The 23,410-nt window shown below is 39.6% G+C and overlaps 1 protein-coding gene and 1 long non-coding RNA gene across 2 annotated transcripts in view; both read right to left on the bottom strand.

Moving 5' to 3' along the window:
* LOC116695664 (uncharacterized) overlaps positions 1 to 23,410 on the bottom strand; it is an 813,105-nt gene that overhangs the window by 682,784 nt on the left and 106,911 nt on the right. The gene's annotated exons all lie outside the window — the stretch shown is intronic.
* On the bottom strand, positions 4,068 to 6,068 carry LOC116695630 (uncharacterized). The gene is made up of 4 exons (XM_032526040.1): positions 5,684 to 6,068; positions 5,014 to 5,118; positions 4,677 to 4,884; positions 4,068 to 4,568 (listed from the first exon to the last, which is right to left on the bottom strand). The coding sequence occupies exons 1-4, from the start codon at positions 5,959 to 5,961 to the stop codon at positions 4,098 to 4,100; spliced, it is 1,062 nt and encodes a 353-aa protein (XP_032381931.1). The 5' UTR covers positions 5,962 to 6,068; the 3' UTR covers positions 4,068 to 4,097.

The following is a 23,410-nucleotide window of genomic DNA, read 5'->3' as shown; positions in this document are numbered from 1 at the left end:
AAGTTTGGGGTCACATTGAAGTCCTTATTTTTGAAGGAAAAGCACTGTACTTTTCAATGAAATACTTTAAACTAGTCTTAACTTTGAAGAAATCATCTATACATTGCTAAGTGGTAAATGACTATTCTAGCTGCAAAGTCTGGTTTTTGGTGCAATTCTAAATGGTGTATAGAGGCCCGTTTCCAGCAACTATCACTCCAGTGTTCTATGGTACAATGTGTTTGCTCATTGGCTCAGAAGGCTAATTGATGATTAGAAAACCCTTGTGCATCATGTTCACACATCTGAAACAGTTTTAGGTCGTTACAGAACGACACAACTGACCTTCCTTTGAGCAGATTGAGTTTTCGGGAGCATAACATTTGTGGGGTCAATTAAACGCTCAAATGGCAAAAAAAAAAGACTTTCATCTGAAACTCCACAGTCTATTCTGGTCCTTAGAAATGAAGGCTATTCCATGCAAGACATTGCTAAGAAATTTAGATTTCCTACACGGTGTGTACTACTCCTCTCTCAGAGGACAGCACAACAACGGCTCTAACCGAGTAGAAAAGAAGTGGGAGGCCGCTTTTGCACAACTGAGCAAGAAGATAAGTACATTAGATCTCTCTAGTTTGAGAAACAGACGCCTCACGGTCCCCAACTGGCATCTTCATTAATAGTACCCGCAAAACACCATTGTCAACATCTACAGTAAGAGGCGGCTGCGGGATTCTGGGCTTCGGCAGAGTGGCAAAGAAAAGCCATATCTGAGCCAATAAAAGAAAGATTAAGATGGGCAAAAGAACACAGACATTGGACAGAGGAGACGGGAAAAAAGTATTGTGACGGATGAATCCAAGTTTGAGGTGTTTGGATCACAAAAAAAGAACGTTTGTGAGACAGAACAATGAAAAGATGCTGGAAGAATGCCTGACCGCATCTGTTAAGCTGGTGGAGGTAATATGGTCTGGGGTTGTTTGGTGTGCTGGTAAGGTGGGATTTTGTACAGGGTAAAAGGAATTCTGAATAAGGAAGGCTATCACTCCATTTTGCACCGCCATGCCATACCCATGACAGCGCTGATTGGAGCCAATTTCCTCCTACAACAGACAATGACCCTAAACACACCTCCAAATTGTGCAAGAACTATTTAGAGCAGAAGCAGCAGCTGGTATTCTATCGGTAATGGAGTGGCCACGCAGTCACCAGATCTGAACCCCTTGAGCTGTTGTGGGAGCACTTGACCGTATGGTACGCAAGAAGTGCCCCTCCCACCAATCCAACTTGTGGGAGCTTCTGGAAGCGTGGGGTGCAATTTCTCCAGATAACCTCAACAAATTAACAGCTAGAATGCCAAAGGTCTGCAATGCTGTAATTGCTGCAAATGGAGGATTCTTTGACGAAAGCAAAGTTGGATGTAAAAAAAATCTTATTTCAAATACAAATCATTATTTCTAACCTTGTCAATGTCTTGACTCTATTTTCTATTCATTTCACAACGTATGGTGGTGAATAAGTGTGACTTTTCAGGAAAACACAAATTGTTTGGGTGACCCCAAACTTTTGAACGGTAGTGTGTATGTGTGTGTGTGTATGTATATTATATATATTATATATAATATATATATATATATATATATATATATACACTCACCGACCACTTTTTTAGGTACCTGTCCAACTGCTGTCAACTGCTCGTTCTTAATTTCTAAGCAGCCAGTCACATGGCGGCAACTCAGTGCATTTAGGCATGTGACATGGTCAAGAGAATCTCCTGCAGTTCAAACCGAGCATCAGTATGGGAAGAAAGGTGATTTGAGTGACTTTGAACGTGGCATGATTGTTGGTGCCAGAAGGGCTTCTGAGTATTTCAGAAACTGCAATCTACTGGGATTTTCACGCACAACCATCTCTAGGGTTTACGAGAATGGTCCGAAAAAGAAAAACATCCAGTGAGGCGCAGTTCTGTGGGCGAAAATGCCTTGTTGATGCCAGAGGTCAGAGGAGATGGCCAGACTGGTTCGAGCTGATAGAAGCACACAGTGACTCAAATAACCACCCGTTACAACCAAGGTGGGAGAAAAGCATCTCTGAACGCACAGTACGTCGAACTTTGAGGCAGATGGGCTACAGCAGCAGAAGACCACATCGGGTGCCACTCCTTTCAGCTAAGAACAGGAAACTGAGACTACAATTTGCACAAGCTCATCGAAATTGGACAATAGAAGATTGGAAAACGTTGCCTGTTCTGTGGTCTCGATTTCTGCTGCGACAGTCGGATGGTAGGTCAGAATTTGGCGTCTACAACATGAAGCATGGATCCATCCTGCTTGTATCAACGGTTCAGGCTGGTGGTGGTGGTGTCATGGTGTGGGGAATATTTCTTGGCACTCTTTGGGCCCCTTGTACCAATTGAGCATCGTTGCAACGCCACAGCCTACCTGAGTATTGTTGCTGACCATGTCCATCCCTTTATGACCATAATGTCACCCAACTTCTGATGGCTACTTTCAGCAGGATAATGCGCCATGTCATAAAACTGAATCATCACAGACTGGTTTCTTGACACTGACAATGAGTTCGCTGTACTCAAATGGCCTCCTCAGTCACCAGATCTCAATCCAATAGAGCATCTTTGGGATGTGTGTGGACGGAGATTCGCATCATGGATTGCAGCCGACAAATCTGCGGCAACTGTGTGATGCCTCATGTCAATATGGACCAACCTCCCTGAGAATGCTTCCAGCACCTTGTTGAATCTATGCCCCGAAGAATTGAGGCAGTTCTGAAGGCAAAAGGGGGTCCAACCCGTTACTAGCATGGGGTACCTAATAAAGTGGCCGGTGAGTGTATATATATACTGCATACCGTCCTGTTTTCTTTGCAAACTTGTGGGCCTGTGAAGCCCTTTGAGATGACATTCCAAGCTAGCTACATAGACATGAACCGGAATTAACCACAGCTGTGAGCCCTTGGCTACGGTTAGCAGAGGGTTAAACTATTGGCAACATTTTCTCACCATCTCTGAAACAATACGTCATCTTTGAGGTCTGATTAAGTCTAAGCAATTAGACTTTTGGTGTAAAATTAGTAAAGAAACCAACATTGGGCGCCCAGGGAGATCACCTGGTAGGGCGTATACAGAGACAGAGGATCAGTCCTCACACAGTGCCCGCGAGTCCATCCTTGCTACATGTCATTCCCCCTCACCCTCCCCGGTAACACTTTATAATAACTACATGCTATAAAGCATTAGTTAAGCATTAGTAAATTAGGAATTTATCATTTATAAAGCATTATTCACACATTAATACTCATTAGTAAGTCATTTACAAGCACAGTTATAAATGTTTTAACTTCACATTATTAAGCATTAGTTAAGCATTAGTAAATTAGGAATTCATTATTTATAAAGCATTATCCTACATTAATACCCATTAGTAATCATTTATAAGCCCAGTTCTAAATGTTTTATCTTCACATTATTAAACATTATTTAAGCATTAGTAATTCTTGATTTGTCATTCATAAACATTGTCTTGTTCTTATACACATTAGTAAATCATTTATAAGCATAGTTATACATGTTGAATTCTATATATAAGCTCCTTTATAATGGGCTTAATGATGACTTTAAAAATTGTGTGTTCACTTTTTATAAGGAAATATTTCAAACATACCATATATAAAGTAGTTCTTTATGGTTCGAAGATCATTTATAAAGTGTAAGAAATGATTAATAAACTATTTAGATGTACATTTTTGCATGCATTTATACAAATGGTTTAGACATTTTGAGTGTTAAGACAATGTTACAAACATTTATTGATATTAAATTTATGATTAATTCAGTTGTTAGTGGTTAACTATTTTTAAAGACTATCTACACCATACAAATCATTGACTAATGAGATTGAAAAATCAGTTCTCTCAGTTTTTCAACAGAAAAAGTAAATAGACACAACACAAATTGATGAACATATAAAGGATTTATTGCCATTTATTGTCTCTCAGCCATTCATTCATAATAAAAACATTGATTCTCTTTCAGGAGACCCTGGCTGGATAATATAACATTTGTTCTGTACATCTTATCTTATACAGTTTGAATGGGACTACTTGTACTTTCTGGAAATGTCATGAATCAGTCTGCCAAATGCACCATTATGGTGTTTCTTTGCAAGCCATTCATTCCACTCAATTATTGCAAGATGGTCAGAAAGCAAACTATCTGTGCGATTTCCCCTAAGCCTCCAGATCTGCTCCTTGTAGGATCTCCAGGCCCTCTCAATATGTTGGGTATGGGCACCAGTATGGGGATCTACATACCACCTGCTGTGGTTGACTGTGTGATGGTTGTACCCTAGTGCAGGGAGTATGCGATAGGCACGCCACTCATCACTGATTATTGATGATCCACGCCTCACATGATGGGCGATTAAGGGGACTAGATGTCCTCGAGATCTTCTCTCCACAAGACGTAGAACAGGCTTTCTTGATGTTCGTCCTTGATGATGCTTGACACCTAACATCCCAAAAACCCACTTCTTTCTCTTCCATCCACCAACCATTCGTCCTCTCCCGTACTGATGAAGATACAAAACAACACAACACAGACAAACACATACATTATTATATTAAGAACAACACAGTTGACTATATTTCACAATTATTTATTAACTATTATAAGACACCTTTCTTTTGTGCCGAAAATGGCTCTCATCAATCACAACAAACTCTCTTCTTCCACCAATCTTCTGGCCTGTACGCCTCCTCATCCTTTCAACCGCCGTGACACAGACCTCCCTTAGTTTTTTAGCCATTTTACTGAGAGTTGCTGAACTGGCCGCAATGCTGTCATCCATCATGTCAATCTGTCGTAATCGTAGACCCTGACAAAATCTCCATAGGCAAATTTAAAAGAGTAATGTTTATGTATATCTGAAATCATGAACAAAACATTCAGTGCTTTACTTGGCAATGTAGTGAGACTGTGGTATGTGTTTGTTATCATTGTTATTACTTGCCTACCTGTACATGAATTGCATCCAGTTACTGAAGGAGATCTTTGAACGACTGAAGATTGACTTGTGCCTGACAGAGATTTGTTTTTCCGTTCCAACATGTCGACAGGTCCTATTTAAAAAGAACAGTAATATTAAATACGATTTTTATTAGAAAGATGTCCATGGCCTAGACTAGGAGCTAGTCCAAGTCTAGTAATGATTTTTTGTAATCATCCATGTGCCGGACATATTCTGATATGATAACCTTTGCAAAGTGAAAGCTTTGTTGTAGGCTAATTACCATGATTTTTATACCCATATTCCTTATGACAGGTGTCCGAAACAATGAAATGATTATTACTACAAAAGTATCTACACAAAGCTAGTAAAACAGAAATGATATGCCCCACCACCTAGGTATGGGCAGTATTTCTGATCATTTATACATCATTTATATGTATCATGCTCAGTATTATTGTATTTAAAAAAAATACATGATACTGTAGTTTATTTTGATACATGTCTTGGTTGCTGTATTTTGTATTTTATTTTGATAGGCTACTTTTACAACTTTAGTATTTTGTATCTTGTATCAAAATAAATTTTGATGTATGCCTATTAGATTTTCGCCCATCCCTGCCACTGCCCACTATCACACACATTAATACATAGTGTTGTAAATATAGGTTACTTACCAAGCATACTGATCTCCACTGTTTGCCCTTTTCTTCAGTTTCATGCCATGATGACATATTCTGCATTTCACTTTAGTTTTTAGGAGTTTCTTCTTTTGAAGCCACTTTATAAGCTTCAGTGTGTTTCTTTTCGGGTCATCATTAATAAGCTTTTTTAGCTTTGTGAACCTAGTCATTTTTTGCAAAAGATTTGCTTTTAAATGGTAGTGGTTTGCAATCCAATAGTCTGCTCTGCAATTTGCCGCTCTGCAAAGTTCCCTCAGTGGGCCCGCGTTCATACGTCATCAACGTGCGATCAAGAAAACGACCGCCAAAGTTAGACAGCCGAAGCATGGACAACGTCGAAAAAAATAAAAAAGGGATGCGGACCCGGGGCAAAAAGAAAACCGAGGGCATGAACACATTGAAGGAGATACCTGTCATTAGTGGTGAGTATTTTTTTGTTACACTTTATTCAAGCACTGTCACTAGAGGTTTTCAAGACCGGGGCGGGGTGGACCAGCAGGGAATGGGAGGCGAGCCGGCAAACAGTCACAAAACCGCCTCTATAGCCTCTCAGTGAACGCCGCCCGAATAAGCACCGAACACAGCCTCCGAGTATACTGACTCAGCCCCGGGGTGCTAAACTGATAATACATGGAGCAGCTTTAGAGCAATGGGTAGGGCATTTTGTCAATGGTACTGAGAAAAGATTACTACCATAATCCTCTTCCCCCACCACCTGCAACCACCCCGCCCCGCCGCTGTAACTAACGTCTCATCATATGTGACAAATTCCTCCCTCTCTTTGCCAGAAAATAAAAAAAACTTATTTGTTTGTTTAAAACAATGGTTGTCTTTATTTAAGTAAGTGTTTATGGGAACGGCCGAAAAATATGTCTTTACTGTATCTATTCTTGCCACAACGTGTAGTGTGGGTGTTTGTGTAGGGTTTCTGCAAATACAAGTTAGGAGTGAAGGTGAGTTTGAACTCCCTCTGCTACATAGCAGACATATACTTAATACATTATAATACATTTTGAATAGCAATAGATTAAAATAATGTTTTAGATTCATTCATTAATGAACATTATTTTATTTCAGGTTCTGCCATGGCACCTACCGCACAGCTGGGACTTAAGCAAAAATCCAATGAGTTGGAGATGTTTAAGCTGAGGGTAGAGTGGCAAAAGGAGAAGATGCTGAGCTGACTAAGAAAGACTTCTCAAAGACCAGTTGGCTCAGGTAATTCCCAACAAACAGTATGTGGTGAAATTGTAGTAGTTCGTCTTATGCAAGTCTAGTTTTGGTTTCTAGTAGGGTATATGAACTTTCTTTCCCTGGCCATGTTTGTGAGCCTTATGTTTGTATTTGTATCTGTTTTAACAGCTCTCAAAGGATGACAAGGTTCCATCAAGGAAATAAACTTGTCTTCATTCTCTGGTGACAGCCCAGTGGAATCTTCCTCTGATATGTCTGATTCCTCCTCGTCCTCATCAGAGGAGGACAAGATAAAAAAGAGAAAGAAGAAGGGAAAAGGGAAAAATAATGAGAAGTCAAGAAAATCAAACCAAAGACACGGCAGAGAGGTAAAAAAAGCTACTTTGACCCCTTTCCACGTTTCCATTGGTTCCTGCTTAGCCTGCTGACAATTGCTCCCTAGGTTGGTTCCTCCAACACAACATTAAATGTGATTTTTATTGGTGCTCTAATTATTTTACCATAAACACAGTGCTTTCTGGATTCATGGAACCTGGTAAAAGGTATTCCACCTCAAGCAGATTTTTTTTTCCGTGCCCTTTAAGCCATGCACAGGCGAAGTTTGGGATTTATATCTCAAAAGATTTTCATGCGAGAGGCATCAGATAATAACCTTTTATAGGTAGTTTCCTGTTTCCTGTAAAGAGGATTGTGTCCCCATTTAGTGTTTTTAATGTTTGAATTTTTTTAATCATATTTCACGAGCCCACTGAACTTGTCTGACAAACTGAACAAATTAAACAAATACATTTCCACTTATGCAACCCTTTCAAAGTGCAGTGTGTAGGATTTAGTGGTATCTAGTGTTGAGGTTGCTGAATTGTAAGCAAGCATTAATTTATCTACAGTATATTAATAGCATTCCTAAACTTGGTCCCACTTTGGATGGTCAGACTTTATGTGGGACAAATTTCAAGAACACCTGAGATGCAAGCAGAAGGCATTTGTTGATTTGAGGTGGAATAAACCTAAACCAACATGTAGGTCTCTTAATTGCAACCATTCAGTGTCACGTTTTGTATTGTAGATTAAAACTGAATGTTAGTGTGACTCGCAAGCCGTGTGTGTGTGTGTGTGTGTGTGTGTGTGTGTTGTGTGTGTGGTGTGTGTGTGTGTGTGTGTGTGTGTGTGTGTGTGTGTGTCAAAGAGTGTGCGAGTAAAAAAAAAAAACAATATTGTGGAACACTAATTTTATGTTGTTATAATTGCAGCCCAAACTCCAGACCAGGTGGTGGACCGGTACAAAAGAATTCTTAGAAAGTTCAGTAAAGGAGGGACCATGTCTGCTGCTTTCAAGCATGTTGGAGTGGACAGGAACACGGTGGTGGTCAATGCTCAACGGCGACTGTCATCTGGCTGCGCCTGGCAAGTACAAGGAAATCCTTAAAAACCACAATAATGTGAAGAAACTCAGCGTGTTTGCCACACAGTGTGCCACTGCTATTCAGGAGGACCAAGGAATAGAGGACACAATCACAGCCTATAAGGCTTCTGGAAAGCTTCTGCCCCTAAAAAAAAAGTGAGCTCTGATGCTGGGGTAGGAGATCTATTCTAAAGTTGTTTTAGTTACATTTTGACATTGAAAGATTTTATATTATTATTTTATGAAGATTTTATTTGGCACCTCTACTGGTAAATTTGTATTCAGCCATGGGTGTTTATACTTGAAAGAAATGTATTCAATTTATTTTATTATATATTTGTACATGGTGCATTTTATGAACAGTTCTACAGTTTATGCAGCCGTGTTTTGTCTTTTTTTATTAACGAATGGCTGACATGTTTTGTAATAAATAATTGATATGTTGTATATCACTTTATGTTGTCTTTTTCCTTTTTCTGTTCAGAAAATAACTGATTTGTGTTACAATATCATTTGTAAATGCTTAATGAGGCATAGATAGTCCTCACTTTAGATGAGCTCTCACTAAGTCCTTACTAAATGGTAGTTAATGCTTTGTAACTACCTGAATTAATCATGAAATACTTTATTAACAAATGTCTAGAGAATATCTATTGCCTTTAGATTTCATTTGTAAATGCTTAATGAGGCATAGATAGTCCTCACTTTAGATGAGCTCTCACTAAGTCCTTACTAACAGTTAGTAAATGCTTTGTAACTACCTGAATTATCATGAATTGCAGTATTAATAAGTGTTATAAAACATCTATGAACACGTGCCCTGCATGAACCATTTCTAATAATTACTGCATTTCAGTTAGTGGTTGATCAAAGCACTAGGGGGGGGGGTCCTTCAACAGAACATCCAAGCAACCATTTGCTGGTCCCGTCACAGCAGATCTCTGGAGCGCAGGTCGGAGTTTTGATGAGGAGTTCAGAGAAACAACCAGGCCTGTAACGGTGAGGCTTTTCCCTGCCACCAGTAACTTAGCTGGGGCATCTTTCAGTTTGTCTTAGCAGCATCCTTGAGTTTTGCCACTATACATTTACAAGTTATGCTGAGATTGTTTAAATTCTTCCTCAGGAGAGTATAAAAAAACAGGCACTTATATAATAATTCTTACACTTTCCAAATTATCTATGAACCATTAACACTCCATACATAAGGGTTTGTCATTAAAATAATACTTCATTTATAATAGTGACAGTCATATATAAAGTATGAAATACAATTATTAAGCACATTATAGATGAGCTTATTAATAAAGAATACAACATGTTAATAGTGTGTAGATAATAAAGAATAAAACATTTATAACTGTGCTTATAAATGACTTACTAATGGGTATTAATGTATAAATAATGCTTTATAAATGATGAATTCCTAATTTACTAATGCTTAACTAATGCTTAATAATGTGAAGTTAAAACATTTATAACTGTGCTTATAAATGACTTACTAATGGGTATTAATGTATGAATAATGCTTTATAAATGATAAATTCCTAATTTACTAATGCTTAACTAATGCTTTATAGCATGTAGTTATTATAAAGTGTTACCCTCTCCCCTTTTGTGTCTACGCTGTTCTAGCAAATAAAGGTGTAAAATCACACAAACCAGGTAACCAACATTGTTGGTAAGAGTTAGGACACAAGCTATAGTCCCAAGTGATATTTTGCCAATCATCCATTTGGATCTTCTCCATGGTGATATTAATGAAATCCTACCACTATTGCACTCTGAAAAGGAGTTATGCAGACAGCAACATGGTATACAGTACATAACAACTTAACACATGATGCACAGGACAACACACAGTTCATGTGGACACATGAAGGAATTTTTTGAGGTGGCTTTGGAGGGTGTGAGGAACACAAAATCGAGGCAGTCAGACGGATACGATATGTTCATGTGCTGCCCTGTCTGTGTGTGTGTGTGGGGGGGGGGGACACAGCATCATAACGATGATTGTGCCAAGACCCAACCCAATAAAGTAGTGTTAGGATCAACGCCAGCAAAGGAACTTCTCAATACCTTTGAAGGATCCATCTACAGGGAAACGCTGATGAGCCTTTGCCTTGTGAATGGGACAAAGCCCCTTACCACGCACATTCATTATTTGCACCTTCGCGAGCACCTGGACACCACACCCGTGGACTTGCGAATGCATACGCATGTTTCAGGCTTGAAATAACTCAGTGGTTCTTTGGCCCACACCTCTGCCTCTGAAAAAGGTGTGCAGAGCTACGCATAGACACTGACACTGAGATCATGACAGGAAAATCTACAAGATTAAGATGCAGTGCACTTTTCTGCTCAGTTAACACGTAGATATGCTAGAAGTTGGGGCCATTTTAGATTTCAGATTTCAATGCTGACATATTCTGTATTGGTACTACTGTACATTTTGTTTCATTAGAATCACAATCTTGGATCAGAGTCCAAAGGATCTTATCAACATCGTAACACATTGGCACATTAAAGCTACCTTGCTACTTGATTTCGTAGGCATGGGGACAAATATTATTTTTAGTCTTTTGTCTTTTGTACAGTCAATATAGGCCAAGTGTCTATTAGAAAATTCACAGTTTGTCCTTTTCCTCAGTCAGGTAAGAAACCAAAAGCCAGTGGAATTATTGCAACCATTTGAATCAGTGAAGTTAGGGTTTGATGAAGAGGAATAGGACATACAGGATTGTTGCTTTTGTCAACTGAGCGACCTGAGCTTTTTTGTGTTTATGTAACTGCTTGTATTCCATCATTTCTCAGAAATCACAGAGCTGGTTGCCATGGGAATGCTGCAGGGAGCTCCTCATCCTCCCACCAATGGGCTCTGGTGATTTGTTACCGCGGGAAACCTGGCTTGTTGCCTAGGAGACCAGAGGCTGTGTGCTCCAGCTCAAATGGAGAGTTGTTTCCGCTTGGCTGTCACTAAAGATGAAACACTCAGTGGTGAAAAAAACTGGTACACACATATATGGCTCTGCAGGTGCATTCGGGCAAAATTGATCTGTTAATTGAAAACTGGATCAGATCAGCCAGTGAGCATTGTCCGGATGAATTATGTATAGCAGCCTTATTGATTATTTTATAGTACAATTTCTCACTACTACTGTATGCTGTCTTTGATCGACTCTGAAGACTTCACACAAACATGGCTAAAAATATCCAATGCAGTCAATAGCATAACACTTCAAGCATCCAAATTATACACTGAAAATAAAATCAGATTCAGACAATTCATTTGCAGCTTCACCAATCAATAGTTAAACACGTTAAAGATGTCAGAGGAAACAAAATAAAAAGGTATGGCACAGGTTACAATAACTAAAAACATTCAATAAAAACAACAGTAAACAAAGGCAATGATAAACAAACAGGAAGCATTTCATTCTAATAACATTGTCCACAATGATGCAATCCAGCATTTGATTCTAATAACATTGTCCACAATGTTGCAATCCAGCCAGAGTTGTTTAGAGTAAAGCTTGGGACAAACCTCAAGACTAGCTTATTGTTTCGGTTGTCATTCATTGTTTTGGTCATTTTATTCGACATTCATAACTGTCCCAGCGGTCGTAATGCGTGTGGCACGGCTGTGATCACTGACACATCACACCCTGCCTATTACCTTTCATTGAAAGTATCTACTCACGCTCCTTGTTTGCAGCAATGTAAATACCCAAACCAATGAAGGGTAAGATATAATTTGACTAACTTTTACCAAAATCCTGGTATAATGTTTGTTGGTAACAGGAAAGAAAATGGCGCACTCCATCTCCTAATACCCACTGTAAGAGGTTACAGGTTCGGCGTTTACCATAAACCCGCAGCAAAAACAATTCCTTCTAATGCAATCACTGTGATCAGTGGACTGTGATGCATATTTGTGCCGTTTACTAATTGGGATGAGTCTTGACAGGGCTGACCTTTGACCCTAAAATGGAGGAAAGCTATCGTAGCTAATTAGCCTTTCAGCGTCAGTAGTAGAGCTGCATGATATAAGGAAACTATGTAAATGCAATTTATTTTGACTGCGATTGCAATACAATTCACATTATTAAAGGGAATTATCCTGTTTGTATGATTGTTCCTATTTTCATTGAAAATATTTCAAATATTTCAAATTAAAAAGAGTATTGGTCAACCTGGTCAATAATACGGACCACGACGAATGTTGTACAGAGTGGCAGCTTAAATATCAAGAAACAGTAATCTTTTGGAGCCCTGAACTAGCAAGTAAAACATTGTTTAACACACAGTAGCTGAGTGAGTACAACAACTAGTGCCACCTAATTATGAACGCTCCCCCTAGTGGCGTGAAAGATCGCTAACATCGTAAGCATTACAACAATTATAGTGTCATTTTTGCGAGGATCTGTACCGAACAAATATGTTTTCTGTAGGATAGGATTTGTAGGCCGGGACATTTCTGCAGCACCACAATACTTCATTGAGAATGGTTGGTACCCTATTTAACTTTTAACAAATATTGCGCCGCCCTGCGATTTGTATATTGCACTAGACCCTATTGCAATATTGATAAAATGGCAAGTAATTATGGGTGCTCGGGTAGCTCACCTGGTAGAGTGTGCGCCCCATGAAAGGAGGTTTTGTCCTTGCTGCAAATGTCACGGGTTGAATTCCGACCTGCGACCCTTTGCTCTCTCTCCCCTCTAAAGTCAAAGCTGTCCTATCAAATAAAGGCCTAAAAATGCCATAAAAAGTATCTTAAAAAAAAAAGCAATTGAGAATAATTGTGCAGCCCTACCATGTAGACAGTTAGACAGGAGGGAATACACCTTTTAAATAATCTACGTGAACATGTTTCCTAAAGAAAACAAGCAGTTATTGTGAAGGGCTAGCTGTTTCCGGCTGGCTACCATGTTAGCAGTTAGCTCGCCAGCTACAGTAGGTCCTGGTCCTAGTCCTGCATGTAGTCACTACACCACCAATCTTTTAATACCACCTTTTTCCAGAAAACGTGCAGATGAACTTTATTGTGGCTTTCTGGCTGGACTAGTACGGTGGCCCTGAAGTGCAAACCCCGGCAGCAATTCCCATTATTTCCCACAACACAACACATTAGGCCACAATGCAACAGCATTTAACATAATGCAAAATGCTGAGGTGTTGGGCAAATTGTTGTCGTGCTGTGGCTTATTGCTCTCGTGCTGTTGCGAAATACTGTGTTGTGGCGAAATGCTGTTGCATTGTGGTACTTGCTGCTGTGGTTTGCACTTCAGGGCCACCGTAGACTGGGCCGTAATTCACAAATGTTGTGAATAGTGAGTACATGGGGCAGCAGGATGGTGTGTGTGGTGTGGAGTCAAAATAAGATACAGTGTGTGTGTCCATGGTAAGGAAGGAACATAGAGTAATGGAATAAGATACATCAAGCTTTGGATACACACACACACACACACACACACACACACACACACCACTTGTTAAATCAGTTTGTTGTTGGTTTTGGTCTTTTCATGGGTTTTATTTACAAGAAGAAAAAATATAGAAAATCACTCAACGTATCCTTTTATCCCAAATCCTCCTGCCATAGCGATACATAATGTGTTTTGAACATGTGATGATAAGTTTACTGTTACCTACATATGCACAAATATCAATTTAGATGAGTTGGATTTAGAAATGGTGCTGAAACCTAAGGAAAGTAATTGTTATACAAAGACATAAATTAGTTAAGTTTGGAAACGCAACTTTCTGTTGCGATGCTTTGTATGAAAAAATGGGGCAGTCCTTTATGTGAAACTTTCAATTTAGATGTTTCGGTGCATAGAATAAAGTACAAGAGAAATTATTCAAAACATGATGAATCATTGATACATGAGCCATCTGGAGATGCAAATAACCTCCCACTGATCCACCAAGGACGTCACCTGTGTGCACAACAGTACTGCAATGCAGAGGAAAATACCACAAAGTATGTCATATGAGCACTTGTCGACGATACATCTCTTGAAAAATACAGTGTTGGAACAAAGCTCAATACCTGCTTTTCAAACGTTGGTATTTCAGTATTTCTACTCTCACAAGGACGCTTTTGGCATTAATTAGTAGTTTTTTAAACAAACAAGCATGATAACTACTCATTACGCTGCATTACACATCAAATGTAGTGTAAAGGAAGTGCAATGGAATAAATCATTCTGCTGAGGAGGTATGAGCTTTTTTGTTTTGCAAAATCTAAAGTGGACTGCCTTTTTATCAATGTTTCTGTTGGCAGGATTTTTTTTTAAATTTTAAAGCTTTTTTGGATTTGAAGAATATACTGCAAATACAATATGTTTTGTAAAGTCGCAGTTTTTAAAATCACCACCTTGTATGTTAGTGGGTGCCAACAATCACAGCAGCTTATAATGGACCTTAAAGGCCCTGAACACCCACACAGGTGTAATAAATCAATCTGGCTGACCTCTTCCCAGGACTGTGTGGGTGTGTATGGACTGATTGACATCTAATCAGTCAGAATTCAATTACCTGTGTGGGTTTTAAAAGGCTTTAAATGTCTCTTTAGCCTAACCATCATGTTATGCATATCCTTTTATAACAACAGCTTAGCAGCATACAGACATAACACCACCAGTGTTCTGTAAATCCTCAGAGCACCCTGACCTTTTATGGTACGTGTCCACAGGGACAGTCATTTTGTTTTTTTTAGATAATATTTGAGCAGGACAACTAAGAAATGAAAGGGGAGAGAAAGGGGGAGTGACATGAGGCAAAGGCCGTAGATCGGAGTCAAACCCATTGCGTCATGGAGCAAAAACTCCACATATGGGCGCCCGCTCCACCAGATGAGGTATCCAGGCAACCGGGACCGTCATTTCTACGCTTCCCATTCATCTTGTCTCTACTGTGAAAATGTGATTTTTTTGCTCACTGACTGAGGCAACTAAAGTTCAAGGTTGCCTTTCTGTGACTGGGTGGAGGCCGGTGGGGGGGCTTTGATCATCCGTGCGTGATGGGATACGGCACTGTTGCTACAACACCTACCGTAAGGGGTCAATTAAGGTCATAATAGGTCTATATCGACGTTTCATTTCTGGGATTGTTCAGATGCCGCCTGAAAATTCTGAGATTTCATCCGGTTGTCCGTCACCTTTCTTGGTGTTGTAATTCTAAACTCCGGTGGATTCATGAGGACTATGGTTACCTGGTCCTCAGATCTCTGCAGGGTAAATCCAGACAGCTAGCTAGACTATCTGTCCAATCTGAGGACTATGGTTACCTGGTCCTCAGATCTCTGCAGGGTAAATCCAGACAGCTAGCTAGACGATCTGTCCAATCTGAGGACTATGGTTACCTGGTCCTCAGATCTCTGCAGGGTAAATCCAGACAGCTAGCTAGACGATCTGTCCAATCTGAGTTTTCGGTTGCACGACTAAAACTACTTTTGAAGTACACGTTCCACCAAAACAAGTTCCTTCCCGAGGCGATTTTGCAGCGGCACCGTGGCACCGTCCGGCGGTTTTAGCGCCGCCCAGTACGACTGTTATTGGTTTAAAGAAATGCCAATAAACCAGAGCAATTTTGTGTGGGCTAGTCCGAACCTTCTCCGCAGTGTTGTGGAGGAATGGTTGGCAATGCGAAACTAGGTCATAAATGACTTTTAAACTTCACTTGACCCTTTGAGACTATAACTGACTTGACAGGTGGAAACAGCTAATGATGCCTTAACAGTTTCACCACAGAGGACCAGGAAAGCTTTCTAACACTCACCTCCTCTTCTCTCCCCGTTGACCTCCTTCTGGCTCTCTGCCTTCCTCCTGTTGAATATTTCAGATTATCACTAATGAAGGAAGTTATCTGTCTCTCACTGCGGCTTTAAATAGAACCAGCGCATCAATTCACTGCTAACAATCCCAGGGCTGTGTGTGTGTCTGTCACAAACTGGTCTGGTGTGATTCCAAAACAGAGAAATGAAAAGAATTATTGAGCATGTGAAATAGGTGTTTTGTGTGAACTTTGATAATATTGAGATCAAAACATGAAATGACTCTGAAGTTCTGCTGCAATTAAATGAAGTGGTGGTGGCTGCTGATAAATCAAGCCGATATTCAGATCCTCAGGGCTCATGTTAAATCCCCACACAGATGAATGTTTCATCACATTGCCTGGCTTGGTTTTACTACTGTGCTGCCGTACAGATAATTACACAAATTGTCATTGGAAGGTCTTTCTACAGCACGGTGAAATACTTACTTATCCATGTGAGGACCAGATGGAGGACTGATCTCTCAATTAGCTAACGTCACTAAATATTTATTATTGAAATGGGATTATGTTGAGTTAGTGTGGTCTGCCATTGACTTGATAGATTTAAGTTTGGTTTATTGTATTACTTAAAGGAACACCGTTGGATTTTGGAGCTTGACAGTGTTCTTTCTTGAAGAATTCTTGGCAACTACAGAGGACAGTGTGTAGCGCTTGCAAGTAAAAAAAAAAACATGAAGAAGAAAATGACAAACAAGTGAAATTGGATGCAAGTGAATCCTGTGTGCAAAATCCTCCTACTATCTTTGCTACGTAAAGATGGCTTAAACCTGAAAGATGTGCAATGTCTATCAAAGGAAATTCACTCGGGGCGGCCAGATATGTATATTTATATATATAAATATACTGTATATATATGTAGAGGTTTACTCCTTGACACAGCGGCCCGGGTTTGACTCTGACCTGCGGCCCTTTGCTGCATGTCATGTCAAAAATAAAAGGCTGAAAATACCCCAAAAATGTCTTTAAAAAAAGGACATTTGCTCGGTTTCACTCTTTTCCACTGATCGAAGGTTGTAATGTGCAAATGTAACAGAGCACAAACAAACGATGGGGAAAGAAGAACAGATAAACAATACAAGGCTTGATGTAAAACAATTCAAATTCAAATGTGTTGCATTGAAAGGCCTCAAGTCGCCTACACATGATACACAACAAAACCGCCGGGTAGGGTGCAAAGGGTGGTGCCCAAGGTTAGCGGCAACTAGTTCAAATTTAAAAAGAATTTCAACTTTTAGTACAAGAAGGCACCCCCTTTTTGGGGGGTCTCCAGTCCCTTTTGTTTCTCTTTGTTTGCTACTTTTGGGAATATTTTTGCATTATTTATCATAGCTTGTTGGTTAATTGTTAACCCTGCATCTGGCATCTATTTATACAGTATGTTGTATCCTCCAATCCCTTTTGAGCCTTGGTTTGTTCCTTCAATGGAAGTAACAGCACTTTACAGCAACCAGCAGGTATCCAAAGTACTTTACATGAAGTAAACACAGTAAAACACAACATACAGTAAAATCACAAGAAATAAAACATACAGTAAATCCGAGAAAGGAATAGATGAAAGCAGAAAAAATTTAAAATGTCACAATTCTACTATGTATTATGAACCATTCTAAATAAATTATCAAGCTGTCAAAAAGAGAAGCAATACATGTCCTGATGGGACAGTGGAGAGCTCTAGTTTGGCAGATGTTTATGTGATTATATGTACAAGCACAAGTAATACAACCACAATTATCATCCTGATTTAAATGGACTCAAACAATAGTGAAATAGTGAACCCTAATTCCATATTAGTGTATCTTTTAAACCAGTATGGGAAATAATATTCAATCCTGCTTCTCAGGTCCCCTCCATCCTCCTTACCCTCAGCTTCTCTTCAGAGAGAGAGAGAGAGAGAGAGAGAGAGAGAGAGAGAGTCTTCATAACTGCTCAGTATCCAACAGAGAGACAAGTGTAAGAGACTGACACATAGAGGATTGCCAGCCGGCAAAGATAAAGGCAGGCAGAGAAGAAAAGATTGCAAGTCTGCAACAGACAGATATCCAGAGGAAAAAAAAAAAAATAGAGAGATGATTAAAAGAGAAGCCTGGCTACATTAAAGTTCAAGCTAAGTTTAGATGTCAAAGCAAAGTTCAGTAGAGCTCGGTGAACTGAGATGCCCCGGTTTTGTCCTGAAAACTGCGTCATAAGCTGCAGCTTCACAAGCCACCTTTGGATCTCCACTTTCTCGTTGCAGCTACTGAGAACATGTGTTACTCTATTAATCAATGCACAGGTCTTATTAAGTATTAAATATCAAATATTAAAAATGCTTTAAGAAATACAGTGCTAAGTGGAGTGCATCTCCTTTGTCAAAGGTCCCTAATACAGCTATAAGACAACATATCAACTCAATTCAATTCAATTATTATTCATAGTTTCAAATCACAACCTTCTGTGTTACCTACAGACAGAGGATTCGGTTAAACTGAAAAACAGCTGAATATGAAGACATAATGCACACTGTATTCTCAAGCAGTATTTTTTATGTGCATCTCTGAGTAAGTGTGTGTATGTGTATGTGTGTGTGTGTGTGTGTGTGTGTGTGTGTGTGTGTGTGTGTGTGTGGTGTGTGTGTGTGTGTGTGTGTGTGTGTGTGTGAGCTGTGAGCTGTGAGCCCTGTGGGCTACGTTCCTATTTATAACCGACATTGGCAGAGTTGCATAAGGACACAAGCTGCACATTAGACTGTGGAAGACAGTGAGAGAAACGCAGAAGGAGAACATAGCAAGTATAGTATAGTATACTAAATGCCCAATTCTACTTCAACTCTACATGTCCAAAGTATTGTCAGCTGCCCTCTTGTTCTGATTTTATCTATCATGATAGAGTTTTAATTCAGGAAATATTTCTCAGATGCAGAACAAATGTGATATGGTAGATCACAGATTCATTCTTCTAAAAGTGAAGCTAACAACATCTGCATTCCACTTATATGCAACATACCGTGTATTGTATTCACATGTGTGTGTGTTTGTGTGTGTGTGTGTGTGGGGGGGGAGGTCCTTTTAAAGCTCCACAAATCAATAAATCAATACGTATCACATTAACAATGAATCAAGTCACGACAAGCAATGTGAAAAGATGGGGCAGCTCATTATATAAAGCCCATAGAGCCGCCAACCAACCAACCAACCAACACTGCAGCTCTGCAATGCCTCTTTTAGTTTTACAGCCTGAAAATGTGCCGTGTGGTTTATTCCCAGTCAGTGAACCATTTTCAGCCACAGCAGGCGGATAATTCCAGCAGAAAAGCTGGAACACTACATGTCCAGCACCAGGAAGGCAGACAAAGTTAACATGTAGCGAAATAATGTCCAACATTTAGCAGCTAAAGAGCCACACAGAAATCCAGACATTGCTTAAACAAGATTGAATACGGCAAAGCTAACATTCTGCTGGATGTTTGTATATGTCTTACCTTTAGTGACCAAAGTCTGAAAATGCAGCTTTAAAGTTTCACTGTCTTGTGAATAATTACAGATTAACAGAAATGATTTGTGATAGATTTGATTTGATTAAGAGATGCAGATGATTGACTCATATTGCTGACATGCTACCACAATTCAAACATATTAAAAAAAAAAATAAAGGACTTGAATGTAGGACTTGGCAATGTCAAATATCATATTGATATTGACATGTGGGGCTATATACTGTATTGGCTTCAATTTTGGATATCATAATATCAGGATATGACACAATTGTTGTCTTTTCCTGGTTTTAAAGGCTGCATTACAGTAAAGCAATGTCATTTTCTGAACCTACCAGACTGTTCTAGCTGTTTTATTATTTGCCTTTACCCACTTTGTCATTTTATCCACGTTATTGATGATTCTTTATCAAGAATCTCATTGTGTTAATATTTTGTGAAAGCACCAATAGTCAACCCTACAATATCACCACAATATTGATATAAATGTATTTGCTGATGCTATTTGATTCTTTCCATATCGCCCAGCTCCAGTTGAATGCATGAAACACTTCTCCTCGTCGTAATAGCCTCACTTATTATTCAATGTCAATAAGCATTCGAGGCGATTAGCAGCAGTAGCTTGTATTGTTTCACTCTAACCTCAAATAGAAATCAATCCGGAGCGTGTATGTATCAAAACATAACAGATACGTATTGGAGGTAAGTGGCAAAAATTGATGGATACGGTGTTGAGGAGCAATTGGTCTAAAAGGGTCAATGGATTTAAAGTGACATGCATGATGGGTTACAAAAAAAAGACAATTACAATCCAATCTGTGTATGGAAATCTTCTAAATCCCAGAGAAGGCTTGGGTGAAAGATATGGATCTTTTTTCTGTGTCGTGTCACAGTTCGAAGGTTGTTCATGCTAGGAAGAACAAATGTTCTCTGGACCACAGGCGTAGATTTCATAGGGGATACAGGGGATTTATCCCCCCCCCCCCCATATTTAGAAGCGGTAGATTTGTCCACCAAAATATGAAAGACAACCCACACCCCAATATAGGTTAAGAAGAAATAACCGTTCAGGGGGCTCAAAATATGCATGAACAACAGGATCCGTGTCTACTTTGCGTCATCGGCGAGTTAAAGAACACTACAGAAGCGTGAAAAATAAAGATGTGATGTATGTAGATTCAAACTTTTGGAGCTTCTGGCTTTAACAAGGTCTTAGTCTCTCGCAGATTGGTTGTTCACATGTACACGATTCCCAAAAAACACATCTCGAAACACCTGTTATGTTCTGACTAGGCCGAAAACAGGAGAATAATACGGTCATTTCCTTTACATAAATAAAAACATAAAAGGAAATTTAGTGTTAGATATACAAAATGTTATGATTAGCAATCCCCAGGATTTAATGGGCCCCTCCAAAACCTATGCTCTGCTCTGGACAATACTGGAAGGCTAATGTGTGGTAATATCAATATATATCTGTTCTCCTTGTGGTTTCCATTGGTTCAAGGATGAAATGAAGTGAGCTACGCTGGGTATTGTTTCATTAACACTTCCCTAGCGTGTCTCTAATTAAGGTCCCAATGGGAGCACAGAGGGAGGAAGTCAAATTTGTCTTTTGATATCTGCCCTGCATTCAGAAAACATTACTTCATTCAGAGTCAGGCAGGGGCGGTTGCAGGATATTTTAGTGGGGTGATGGGGGGAGACATTATATAGAGACAGAAGAGATAAAGACTGGAGACAGAATATAAAGTAGCAAATCTGCTAAGAAATATAAGGAATATTGGATAGGACTTGTTTTTATTTTAAACAAATTGTATATCCACATACTAAATCAGCAATGGACATCACAATTGTCAGATTGACAGCACTCTAGACCAGGGGTCTTCAACGTTTTCCAGGCCAAGGACCCCCAAACTGATGGCGAGATGTAGCGGGGACCCCCTAATTATATATGTTGTATAAAATTGTGTTATATCAAACTGGTCCTATAGTGCCATGTGTGCATTGATGACTGAAAGACATCTTCTGCCTCCATTTATCTGTTTACTACAGTGTGTTGAATTCATGTTAATGTGTATTTAAAGACATTTCAATTAGTGGAAATTGCAGGGGGGGGGGGGGAATATTAAAAAAAGTCTAATCAACCAAAACTTTCGCGACCCCCATGCAGTACCTCCGCGGACCCCCTAGGGGTCCCTGTTGAAGACCCCTGCTCTAGACTAATGGATTTTTTTTGGAGGGGGGCGATCATACGTCAGTACGAGGGCCGGTACCACCTTGTGCATTGGAAAGGTTAATCCTGTCCAGGTACAAGCTGGACCAAAGACCCATTCAATTCCCTGAGTGAGAGACTGAAAGCATCCCAGCAGGACAACAACAGGGACAGATCGGAGGTTGCAATATCAGTTGAAGCTTGTTTAATCAGTCTTGGGCGTTTTCTGTGCAGAGAGTACATTAAGACATTCATTGGACATTTAATTACATTTCTGGTTCATTTTGAAATCTGATTTATGTTTGTTTTTTTGCTTGACTGTGCTGTGTTGTCACAATTTTGTTGTCAGTCCCATACTAAATTGTTATCATTACATAATGCTGTGAGATTATTGATTAATGTTTGACATTTTGAGGCACTGTACTAAGAGTTGTCCATGTAACATCCAATTCAATTTTAAACTGAAAATATGCTATGCCTAATGCTAGCTTAAAGCGTCCATATTATGCTAATTTTCAGGTTTATAATTGTATTTTGAGGTTGTACCATAATAGGTTTTCATGGTTTCATTTTCAAAAAACACCATATTTTTGTTGTACTGCACATTGCTGCAGATCCTGTTTTCACCCTATGTGTTTAGATCTCTGTTTTAGCTACAGAGTGAGACATCTCACTTCTTTACTATCTTTGTTGGGAGTCGCACATGCTCAGTAGCTCGGTAAAATCACATCATCTAGATTACTCTCTCTCCAACTTTGGTCAGTCCAAGGCAGGATTAGCTGGGAGACTTCTTCTAGACGAGGGCCACTTGTGGAATACCTGCAGAACAGGGACAGGAAGTAGTTCTTTTGGAGATTATGGTCAACTAGTGGGTGTCGTTGCAGTGTTTTGCCATTGAGAACGAGCTAGCATGCTAGCAGGTGCTACCGTTAGCCACCTCGTCTCGGCTAGTGACGCAGAAAGCCGTGCAGATGTTGAACAGCTCACCCGGAGACTGAAGGCAGAGGACATTCAGAAACCGCATCTCACTCAAGTGAGAATTGCAATTTCTGAGCTGTTTCTGGTTAAATAAAAAAAATATATAACAAAAAGGTCTATCTCTGTAAAGATCCTTTCCATAATATTGTCAGACACTAATTATGTAATATTTGTAGCCTATAATCCGAGCCTGTCAGTGGCAAAAAACAGCACTTTTAGTGGACGGAATTGACGATGCACATTTGCCCTATAGAGTTACATTTCAGCCCAGTTCTCAGCTGCTGGTTACAGCATTCTCGCTCAACAATCAATCAACAATTTCAAAGATTTGTGTTCACAGTAGTCACCTAGACACCAATGCATGGGGAAATAGGGTTCAGGTAGAAAAATACAGAAATTACCCTTATTCAGTATAGTGCAGTAAAGTTGCAGGAGGTGCTCTCTGTAAAATCTTACAGGCTCTGTGACCTAGATGCAGCACAGGCTGTTAGAAATGACTACCTGACAGATGGGATTTCAATTTTCAAAGACATAACCGAAGAAAGTTTGATAGTGTGGTATCATATGTGAACATACAGCGTGGGAAAGAATGCATGTGTCTGTCTGTGTGTGTGTGTGTGTGTG

This window comes from Etheostoma spectabile, chromosome 9 (assembly GCF_008692095.1).
Source record: "Etheostoma spectabile isolate EspeVRDwgs_2016 chromosome 9, UIUC_Espe_1.0, whole genome shotgun sequence".
In the NCBI taxonomy this organism is placed as follows: Eukaryota; Metazoa; Chordata; class Actinopteri; order Perciformes; family Percidae; genus Etheostoma; species Etheostoma spectabile.
Note: the sequence above shows the minus strand (reverse complement) of the source record. Positions and strands in the feature narration are given on the sequence as shown.

Coding starts and splice junctions, on each gene's coding strand:
- LOC116695630 (XM_032526040.1), bottom strand. CDS start 5,961: ATGAACGCGGGCCCACTGAGGGAACTTTGCAGAGCGGCAAATTGCAGA. Junction 5,119..5,683: donor AGTGGAGATCAGTATGCTTG/GTAAGTAACCTA, acceptor CTTTTTAAATAG/GACCTGTCGACATGTTGGAA. Junction 4,569..4,676: donor ATTTTCGGCACAAAAGAAAG/GTGTCTTATAAT, acceptor TATCTTCATCAG/TACGGGAGAGGACGAATGGT.